The sequence below is a fragment of the Trifolium pratense genome, linkage group LG2 (genome assembly GCF_020283565.1).
Source record: "Trifolium pratense cultivar HEN17-A07 linkage group LG2, ARS_RC_1.1, whole genome shotgun sequence".
NCBI lineage: Eukaryota > Viridiplantae > Streptophyta > Magnoliopsida > Fabales > Fabaceae > Trifolium > Trifolium pratense.
Window position 1 is genome coordinate 40759174 of NC_060060.1, and position 11859 is coordinate 40771032.

Sequence of the window (11859 nt, forward strand, 5' to 3'; positions counted from 1 at the left end):
TGAACTAGAGAACATGCACACTATAATTAAAAAGGTCATAATACTATTTTAAATATACATATATAAATTTTGAAGTTAGAAATTCATTTAAAAATGAAAATGTAATTTAATTTCCATAATATAAACCACTCAATTTCATATCAAATTTAATCAGTTCAATGACTGAAAGAACTATGCACAGAAGAACTATATTTGTTAGTAAAAGCTTAAGTTTAAAATTATTGTTGTTTACCAATTGAGAAATTCCGCTATTTTCAAGAGTATCAAAATATATCCTTTTTATTATTACTTTGTCTTATCTCAAGAACTATGATTGGAGTATTAAATTGTTTTCATTCTAGCCAAGGGGTTGGCCTTACCATAAAACAGAACTAGTTGTAGTTATTGATGATCAAAGTCATTTGTGGGCCATACTTTCCCTTGTAATTATGTATATATAAAGGCCAAAGCCACAAGCCCCTCATGCCAAACCAACTCACTCAATTCCCCTTATTTGTAGCTTCACATTTTACATATCATATCTCTCTCATATCTTGCAATATGAGCACCCTCCCCACAACACAAGGGGGGAAAACTGTCCCGGATGCATCCGATTATAAAGGCCGTCCGGCGGACAGGTCCACAACCGGCGGTTGGACTGCATCCGCCATGATATTAGGAGGTGAAGTTATGGAGAGGTTGACAACACTCGGTATCGCCGTTAATTTGGTCACATACTTGACTGGTACTATGCATTTGGGCAATGCTGCCTCTGCCAATGTTGTTACTAACTTCTTGGGAACTTCCTTTATGCTATGTTTGTTGGGCGGATTTCTCGCCGATACTTTTTTAGGAAGGTTCGAACTTCATATCTTTATAAAATAATCTAATAATTAGTTTATGACTTAATTCATATATTATATCATTGTAAAAACATTTTATACTGTCATTTAATATAATTGTTAAATCATAAAAATATTTAAAATTATACATATGATTAATTATAATTTGTTTATACATTTGACAGATACCTCACCATCGCCATCTTGCAGCTGTTCAATCAATTGTAAGATAATCTCAACAAATAATTTCTTGTTAATTTCCATTGTTTACTACTATATACTATATATAAATATGTCAATTGTATAATTCATTGATCTTACCGAATGTATATTTATATCAGGGTGTAACAATATTGACGATATCAACTATAATTCCAAGCCTACATCCACCAAAATGCACAAAAGATTCTGGATCATCTTGCATACAAGCAGACAGCAAACAACTACTAGTGTTGTATTTAGCACTTTATGTCACGGCCCTCGGCACGGGCGGTCTAAAATCTAGCGTCTCCGGATTTGGTTCCGATCAATTTGATGAGTCGGATGAAGGAGAAAAAAAGGGTATGATTAAATTTTTCAGTTGGTTCTATTTTTTCATAAGTATAGGGTCATTGGCAGCGGTGACAGTTCTTGTGTACATACAAGATAACCAAGGTAGAGGTTGGGGTTATGGTATTTGTGCGGTCGCAATTGTGGTTGCGCTTCTTATTTACTTGTCTGGTACTCGCAAGTACCGGATCAAACAACTTGTGGGGAGTCCATTAACTCAAATTGCGGTTGTGGTTGTGGCTGCTTGGAGGAAGAGACACATGCAATTGCCCTCAGATTCCTCATTGCTCTATGAAGAGGATGATATCCTATGGGAACCATCTAAGGCCAAGAAGCAGAGGATGCCACATAGCAAACAGTTCCGGTAATTTTTCTATTCATTTTTTTTTATAGGAACAAAAATTAATAATGTAAAAACATATTTAACCTTATTATTTGTTAAAAAACAAAATTAATCTTAATATTATTATTATTTTATGCATGCATAGCATACATGATCCCATGGTCTTTTTTTTTCCCTGACACTAAGTTACCAATCAGTCCAAGCTATATTTATATATTGTACATGTTGGTGTTCCTGTAAGTTGAAGTAGCTTAATCTAAAGTTTCTCTTCAAATGAACATAACAATTTAAGTAGTAATTTATGTAAAATTTCAATTATAATTTCTTGTTGTTGACTACAATAATGCTTGTTAAATGATTTGTTTTTTTTATTGATTGGAGTGTTGAACAAGCAAAACTTTTTCATTTATAGTTTTAATTTCTTATTTCTAGGATGGATTCTTTCTATAAAAAAAATAAAATATGTTGATGGATTCTACGTTGACTGCCCCGCTTTATTTTTTATTCTATAAATTTTTACCAAGAGTTTTGATTCTCTCTTTTTTTTCTACAAAGAGTTTTAATATGTGTCCATTTATTTTGGTAAGAGTTTTAATTTAAAGGAGAGCAAAATAGAAAATGACTTATAATTTATTTTTTTTGTTAAGTAGTCTAGTGATTAGAATTTTACCTTTTAAGATGTATAAATGGGAGTACCGATATTTAAACCTCGATCCCAACATATTACATACAACATTCTTACTAACTGAATTTTGCTCACGGAAACACTTATACACTATGACTTTTTTTATATTGGTGAGTAAAGTGATACTAAAAAATTCTTAAGCCATCCAAAACCATAGCAATTCATTTTTCTAATGCTCCCTCCCAATTTTGGGACTTTTATGGAAAAGATATATATAAACTACACCATATAATTACGGGAAAGACTACATATCTCCTTTTTCCTCTCCTAAAAAAAAAACAAACAAACTCTTAAATGCTAAAAGTTTAGGTTAATACTAATACTAGAGTTAACACGTTTGAAGGTGGGGCCATGTTTGATGTTGATGTAGCAAAATCGACATATTATTGTTCATTATTGAGCACCACTTGTTCTAAAGAAACAAATTATTGGGCGCCACATATTTAATAGTAGTGGGCCAAGAATTGATAACTAGGTTAGATGTTTTCTCTTCTGAACCCGTTATTCTTTTATACTCTCAATATTTTAATTTTTGGTTCGCAGAAATTGAATTTTTTTTAGTGCAAATTCAGCGTAAATTTCGGTTTTTAGAAACCAAAAAAAAATTTCAAGGCAAAAAAAAATCTAATTTCTAAAAACCGAAGTTTTTTGCAATGATAAAATTGAAAATTCAGGAGATATAAAAAAAACAGAGAGGTCGAAAGAGAAAACATCACTTATTATTGAGGCTCATTTTCTCCGTGGTCATATCATATTGAACATGAACAAGTCCAAGAGTAGAAAAACTAGAAACTAATAATAATAATGTATATGGTTTATAATCTTTTTTGTATATCGCTTTCAAATTTGCAAGATATCCTTCTATCTCCTTTCCAAAATGATTCTAAAAATCTAACTAAGGATGAGGATATATATACCTTTTCTTTGTCTTTAGTAAATGTTAAAAAAATTTGTCTTCTACCTCTCAATGATCAAATCCCTAAGAATAATTTAAGTGATTGAGTTCAAGTGATTAACTAACTCTAATTACAATTCAACTTATCGGAATCACATGAGTTTGATATTTGACTTGCTTGCATTTCTTAACCAGACTTTTCTTAATCATTAAAGTATACTAATCAAGGTTATTAATAAGATTTAATTGTGTAAATATGGTTTTAATTTGTTCTAATTAATTAATAATTTTCATTTTGCTTCTTTACCTTAAAGATTAATGAATTACTAATGGATTTTTTTTGTTGATCAAACAGCTTCTTGGACAAAGCGGCAATCAAAGGCTCAGAAAATGGCAGTGAAATCACAATCAAGGAGAAATGGTATCTTTCTACCTTAACAGATGTGGAAGAAGTAAAAATGATAATAAGAATGTTACCCATATGGGCCACAACCATAATGTTTTGGTCAATCCATGCTCAAATGACAACATTCTCAGTATCACAAGCAACTACAATGGATTGTCACATTGGAAAATCATTTCAAATCCCGGCAGCATCAATGACCGTCTTCTTAATCGGAACAATTCTCCTAACCGTCCCTTTCTATGACCGCTTCATTAGACCAATCGCAAAAAAAGTACTAAACAACTCACACGGTTTAACCCCTTTGCAACGCATTGGTGTTGGTCTAGTCCTTTCAGTATTGTCTATGGTTGCGGCTGCACTAATAGAAATGAAGCGTTTGAATTTTGCGCGATCACATGGTTTTTTAGACAATCCATCGGCAAAAATGCCAATGAGTGTGTTTTGGTTGGTGCCGCAATTTTTCTTTGTGGGTTCTGGAGAGGCCTTTATGTATATGGGACAATTGGACTTTTTCCTAAGAGAATGTCCTAAAGGGATGAAAACTATGAGTACCGGGTTATTCTTGAGCACACTCTCTTTAGGATTTTTCTTTAGCTCATTATTGGTGACCATAGTGAACAATGTGACGGGTCCAAACAAACCATGGATTGCAGATAATCTTAACCGAGGAAGATTATATGATTTTTATTGGTTATTGGCTATGTTAAGTGCTATAAATGTGGTCATATATTTGGCTTGTGCTAAGTGGTATGTGTACAAGGAGAAGAGGCTTGCTAAAGAGGGAATAGAATTGGAAGAAATTGAAGCCTCTACATTCCATGCATAGGGTTTCTCTCAGTTCAACTTTTTTTTTTTTTTTTGTCTTTTTTTAAAGAGTAAATGGAGTTTAAAAATATTTTACACCGTTATTCAATCATATATCATCATTATATTTACTCGATTATTTCCTATAATAGTTTGGCAAATATATTTATATGGTGAAATATGAGTAAATAGTTGTGTAAAACATTTTTATATGATTAATGGATGGATCCATTAAACTCTTTTCAAATAATTAAAAGAGCTTCATGTATACATATGTTTTTTTTTACTCAAATGTATAAATATGTTGAGTGCTTCCATATGTAAGAAAATATAGTATTTCTTTTTCTTTTTGTTCTTCAGAAAATTTAGCATTTCATTACTTATGAAAAAATTCTGATATATTACTCCATATTACTAAAAATGTAAATATATACATCTCTAGATGATAATAAATATAAAGAAAATTAATGTCACCAAAGATTCAAAATATAGTCACTTGTAAAATATGAAAATCTCACGCACAACTTCCTCTTCTACTCTTCCAAAATTCTAATTTCCTACGGTCTGCGCATAATCACACAGTTAGAAAATTCTCAAATTATACGTTGAAAATATCACACACAACTTCATCACTACTTCTTACAAAACATTAATTCTTTGAAGTCACTGATTGCACACATTCACTCGGTCAGAAAATCCCCTGACTACACACTGAAAATCTAATGCACAACTTCACCTCACTTTTATAGAATTTAATTTCTTATGAGTCACCGACTGCACACATTCATGAATCACAAATCCCCTAATTGCATCCAATCCGGTTCTGCTTAAATGCTTGTAACACACAATTCCTCCCTAATTGCATCCAATTAATCTGGTTCGACTCTTAAATACTTGTAAATTACCTTTATTTATTGGTTCAAAGCCTTAACCAGTATTCCAATTAATATGACTAATGTCTTCCAATTAATATGACTAATGGAGCAACAAAAAAGGACTACAACGACTTTAGAAAAAAATTCTCCCCTCTCTCTCTCCACATTTCATTTATTCCCTCTAAGATTTCATTTCTATCAATATATAAAATATTATTTTCAACGGCAAAAAAAACTCGAAAAATATATTCCGAACTTTTTTCATATGAGCAAAATTGGAATTTCAGAAAGTTAAAAGAAACGTGGGGGTAACCTAACTAGAATCATTAATGGGCCTTCCACATAGAGAGAGAAGCCCAAAATGAGTCTAACATGCTACATATAGATGGGACCCCCGCTGTGTACCATATTTTTTTCATCCTAAGTCAACATTTTCATAAAATATGTTCCTTCCGCTGAAATCATGCTCCGGACGTTATTCCCATGAAAATTCTTAGAATTGGAAGTTTGGTTTAACTCAATCTTACAAAAATTGGTTCGTAAGGTGATGATTGACTCTACTTTATAAATACATATTCATTGCATCTCGCAATTGTTGTGGGACTTCTAACACACCCCTCGCACTCAACATTGTTGGGTTTGGGGCGCAAATATAAATAGTGGATGTCCCGATCAGAAACTTGATAGCAGACAGCAATGTGAGACTTCTTAACAAAAATAGAATATTAAATAAAGAATTTATTTATGTTGCTTGATGCCTATTCATGATGGAGAATAAGTTCACTTCTCAATTTACATCGATTTCAAAATTGCAGTTTCCATAACCATTTTTTTTTCACTTTTGTTCTTATAAAAATGATCGGGGGTATAAAACAAAAGAAAGAAAGAAAAACACTTTCTGTTTGATTTTTTTACTTTTTTTTAAGCATTGACTTTTGTTGGTTTAAAATAAGTTTTTTATACATATCTTCAAAAAAATAATCGGAAAACTTGGTTAACCCAACACAAGCGTTGCATCCAAAGATGCTACTACGCTATTATCCAGTTGGATTCATTAGTTTAGACAAAACCAATGGATTAGCCATATTCAATAGTCTCAAAAATATATCCATAGAAGACAAGAAAAAACAAACCAAAAGAAGCTTCTATTCAAATATTAAGCTGCCATATTTATAAGTGGATTGGTTTGTCTTTCTTATAAGAAGGCTATGTGCGATGAGCTATGGCTGAGTCAGGCTGACATAGCAATAGAAGGTTCGTACGTGCATACGTATGTGAACTATAGTAATATACTACATGGAAAATTAAATTGTTTACAAACTTTGATACTTCAAAAATATCCTAAGCTTATTATGCATATTGCATGACTCGTTTGATTTCAATTTATTCTTGTTGGATCATTTAAATTAGAGAAGTATTCTTACTTTTTTTTCAAGATTTGAATATGATGATTCATTGTATTATTCTTGTAAATGCAATGATAAGTTTTACAAGCTACATATGAAACTGAATTTTTCATTTGGTTGAAATTATCTGTTTAATTTTTTATATATATTGTCTAATTTTATTTTATTTTAATTTTACGAAATTATACACCTAAACTTGGTCCTCCTAAACTGAATTTCTTCCATCAAATGTGGAGTTTTTTACAAACAAGAGGTGTATTTTGATGGTGTTCTGTTTGGGTTCAATTAAGGGTGTGTGCATAAATAATTTACCTAACAAACAATTGTATAACATAGTTGCCGTTTTGTTTACGTGACGATGATCCCTTTTCCCGTTTAACAGGAGTAAAGAGAACAAAAAGTTTTGTCTCTCGTATATATGAACTATGAAGTGTATGTGTCTTTGCATGGATCTTATGAGCTGTCAATATTTTGTACTCGGTAGATACCAGCATATACTCCATCCTTCATCCCTCCCACATCTATGTATTTCATCCGTTCATACTTCATTCATAAAAAAATATTAACGGTTGGTAAGATATCTCACTAGCTTGAAACTCAAACACTCTACTTATTCATGTTTAAATCTCGGACATAGCTTTATAAACAAATACTAATTTTGTCTCTGAATATAAGATCTCTTTAAGAAAATTACAGAGATTAAGAAAGTTGATTGTAGTATTAAATTTGTTAACAATTGATAATGTTTTTACAATTTTAGAGTATTTATTACATATTATAAAAAAAATATGGATTATAATTAATTAAATATTGGGTACGTTGTTAAAGAAATAATGAATGCCCTTGAAAATTTGAAAAGAGTCTTATAAAGTGAGCCAGAAAAAAAATCTCAAAAGAGTATTATATTTTGGAATGGGATAGTAATTTTTAAATTAAAAGGAACTTTTTTTTATATTTTAAAAAGAGAAATTACACAAATTCCAAAAATATCATACTACATTGAGTTCCTTAACTAGTGCCTTAGAGGTACTTAGTTAACATTTTCCTATTTTAAATTGTATCAAATGCAATTGCAAATAATATTTTGATAGTAATGCTAACATTACTATTAATTAGATGATACAATTTTAAAAATATTTAATATTATTTTGGAAAATTTAAAATGTCATTCATTTTACTTAAAAAATTGCTAACCCGTAATAATTATGATCTTTAACTCAATAACGACTCAAGGCATTCTCACATCTTAAACTCTTTCGATAAATTACAAAATTAATTTTGGACTTCGGCCTCCTTTGTAACAAAAAAAAGACCGAAGAATTAATTCTCTAGGAGTTGCAAGAGAATATTTGGAAGAAAAAAAATTATTAGGTTATTTTTCTTTGAGAAGAGTCATGTTGATAACTCCCTTAACACTATTATGATTTTTTTTTTTTTAGTCAAGTAAATAAGTAAGAGAATCTTGAATTGGAACTCCAAAATATATACTCCTTCCGTGACAAATATAAGTAGAATTCAATTTTTTTAAATTTCATTGCATAATTAATACTATATATGATCATATTATAAATTAAATATATATGATCATATTATAGACTAAATATATTAATTATACAATGAAATAAAAAAAAATGAATTTACTTATATTTTATATTTTCTTTTAATCAACTTATATTTTATACTTATATTTTGTAAAATGGGTATTTTACGGAATTATATGTCATTGATTATGAGTCAAAAGAAATAATATTAAATAAGTAATTGACTTTTGAAAGGAAAGAAGAAGAAAAATGTTGGTGACAAATTCGAAACAATATGTCAACATTAATAAATCCTGGTAAATTGTGGGCCTAACCTTACTTGATGTATATAAAGACACACACCCTTAAACCATTTGTGTTATCACCATCTTAAATTGCTCTGCTTTGTAACATTTCACTCTCACCCTGTTGCAATGGACACTCTCCCCACAACACAATTGAAAACTGTCACAGATGCCTTTGACTATAAGGGTTTCCCGGCAGAGAAATCTAAAACCGGTGGTTGGACTTCAGCTTCCATGATATTAGGTAAGGTCTAACAAATTCACCACTACCTACCCTCTCTTCTTTCTTTCTATTTTTTTTTTGTCTGCCGACGAAATGTTAAATACTACTGAAATTCAAACATACTGCAAAGTTTTGTGTTTAAACTCAGATGAAGTGTCCGGGAGATTTAAATTCAGCCTAATAATATCGACATTGTCAGTTGAGTTAAACTCTTTTATGCTACCACCGTTTCTTTTACTAATTATAGTGATGTTTTGTATGGGTTTTAGGAGGAGAAGTGATGGAGAGGTTAACGACACTTGGAATCACGGTGAATTTGGTGACATATTTAACAGGTACAATGCATTTAGGGAATGCTGCCTCTGCAAACATAGTTACAAACTTCGTAGGAACATCGTTTATGCTCTGTTTGTTCGGTGGCTTTCTAGGCGACACATACGTTGGAAGGTTCGTTCTAATTATTTCTCCTTACATACTATACTATCAAAGAGAAGATTCATATATAAATTGATCGGTCGTAAAATATTTTTATTAGTGTTTCTCACTTTAATTAATTTAATTTAATAATAGGCTTGGTTTTCAAATGATATTTATGTTTCTTCTTTCTTTCGCAGATACCTCAACATCGCTGTCTTTGCAGCCGTTCAAGCAACCGTAAGGAATCAAAACCTTATAATAATATTCATATCTGTTTAATAATCAATATTCCATATTTTCTTATAGTAAATATCAACACAACCATACTACTCTGCTTTATCCACCAGCATCGCCGATATTTGATGATAAATTTATTATTATGTTTAATTTTTCTATACTTGTATATTAGTTTTTTTTTTTTTTGGGTACATGTTTGATATTAGTTACTCCCTCCGAATTTGAATATAAACTTCGTTGAATAAAACATATATATGTACCCAAAAAATGGTTTAGATATGTGTAGAGCTGTCAAAAATGGGTCGGGCCTCGAAAAACATGGCCCAAATATAACTGGACCTTTTTGTCTAAGCCCGTATGAAAATATGGATGGGTCGGGCTATTCCTTTGGATTTCGGACTGGCCCATTATAAACAAATTTATGTCATTTTCGTAAAAATAATATTAATAAAAACATAAAAAAAATATTACCTACATACTTATTTAGTCTGATCCACCAGGCCGACCCATTTAACAGCTCTAAATAGATGCTTTATTTAATAAACTTTTTGAAGGAATTTATTTAATAAACTTAAAAAGTTGTTTTTTTGTTCCTATTCAAAACCGGAGGGTTAAGATTGTTTAGCTCAATTGGTAGGGTCATCGCACTATATGTACATGAACCCGGGTTCGAACCTGAGACACTCCACTTATTCACCTTTAAGGTGGATTTTCTAGCCATTAGGCCACTTGACAAAAAATATTTATGTGTGTTTATATACTCCATCCCAATTTATAAGGAAAAAAATTCACTTTATGATGATAATTTAATAGGGTGTTGCACTCTTGACGATATCAACTATAATTCCAAGCTTAACTCCTCCAATATGCACGGAACATACACATTGTGTGAAAGCAAACCACAAACAGTTAATGGTTCTGTTTTTAGCGCTTTATGTCACGGCGCTAGGCACCGGCGGTTTGAAATCGAGTGTCCCTGGCTTTGGTTCAGACCAGTTTGATGCTACTGATAAAGAAGAGAATAAGCAAATGATTAAGTTTCTCAATTGGTTCTACTTTTTTGCAAACATAGGATCTTTGATGGCAGTGACAGTTCTTGTTTATATACAAGATCATCAAGGTAGAGATTGGGGTTATGGTATTTGTGCTTGTGCTATTCTCATAGCACTTGTTGTGTTTTTATGCGGAACCAGTAAGTATCGATATAAGAAGCCGGTAGGTAGTCCGTTGACTCAGATTGCGGTTGTGTTCGTGGCCGCTTGGAGGAAGAGGAACCTGCAATTGCCCTCTGATTCTGCATTTCTCTTTAATGATGATGACGTCTTACATGAACCGCCGAAGATCAAGAAGCAGAGGCTACCACACAGCATGCAGTTTCGGTAAACTTTTTTACCCTTGTATCTTATCGTATTGATATTTGTAGAGATATTTTTAAACACTGTCATAATACTATAACAGTGAAATGTAATTTAGTTACATGTGTTGAGTTATATACGCTGACAGTGTAAAAAAAATTCATGTAGCTTCTTGGACAAGGCGGCAATCAAGGACTCGGAAAATACTGTTGGAATCATGAAGATTAATAAGTGGTATCTTTCTACTTTAACAGATGTAGAAGAAGTGAAATTGGTGTTGAGAATGCTCCCTATATGGGCATCAACGATTGTGTTTTGGACAGTTCAAGTTCAAATGATGACACTCTCCGTATCACAGGCGACCACTATGGATCGCCACATTGGAAAATCATTTCAAATCCCAGCGGCATCAATGACATGCTTCTTAATTGGAACTATTCTCCTAACCGTCCCTTTCTACGATCGTATCATTAGTCCAGTCGCAAGGCGAGTGCTTAAAAATCCACAAGGGCTAACCCCTTTACAACACACTGGAGTTGGTTTAGTCCTTTCCATTTTATCTATGGTTGCAGCAGCTCTTATTGAAGAAAAACGAATAATATTCGCACGATCACATGGTTTAGCGAACAATCCCAATGCAAAGATCCCACTAACAGTTTTCTGGTTGGTTCCGCAATTTTTCATCGTGGGGGCTGGTGAGGCCTTTATGTATATGGGACAACTCGACTTCTTTCTGAGAGAATGTCCAGACGGAATGAAAACTATGAGCATGGGACTATTCTTGAGCTCGAGATCTTTAGGATTTTTCTTCAGCTCTTTATTAGTGTCTACAGTGAATAAATTAACAGGTCCAAGTAATCCATGGATTGCAAATAATCTTAACCAAGGGAGGCTTTATAATTATTACTGGCTTTTGGCTATGTTGAGTGTTATAAATTTGTTCATATATTTGGCTTGTGCAAAATGGTATGTGTACAAGGATAAGAAGCTTGCTGAAGAAGTCATCATGGAAGAGTAA

General features: G+C 32.0%; 1 protein-coding gene and 1 pseudogene across 1 annotated transcript; both read left to right on the forward strand.

Annotated features, from left to right (window-relative positions):
* The first annotated feature begins 459 nt into the window (after positions 1-459).
* On the forward strand, positions 460-4862 carry LOC123909567 (annotated as a pseudogene).
* Positions 4863-8714: 3852 nt separating this feature from the next.
* LOC123909556 (protein NRT1/ PTR FAMILY 6.3-like) lies at positions 8715-11859 on the forward strand. Its single transcript, XM_045960418.1, has 5 exons — positions 8715-8853; positions 9102-9279; positions 9447-9486; positions 10300-10865; positions 11010-11859. Exons 1-5 carry the CDS (start codon positions 8739-8741, stop codon positions 11857-11859), a joined length of 1749 nt encoding a protein of 582 aa, XP_045816374.1. The 5' UTR covers positions 8715-8738.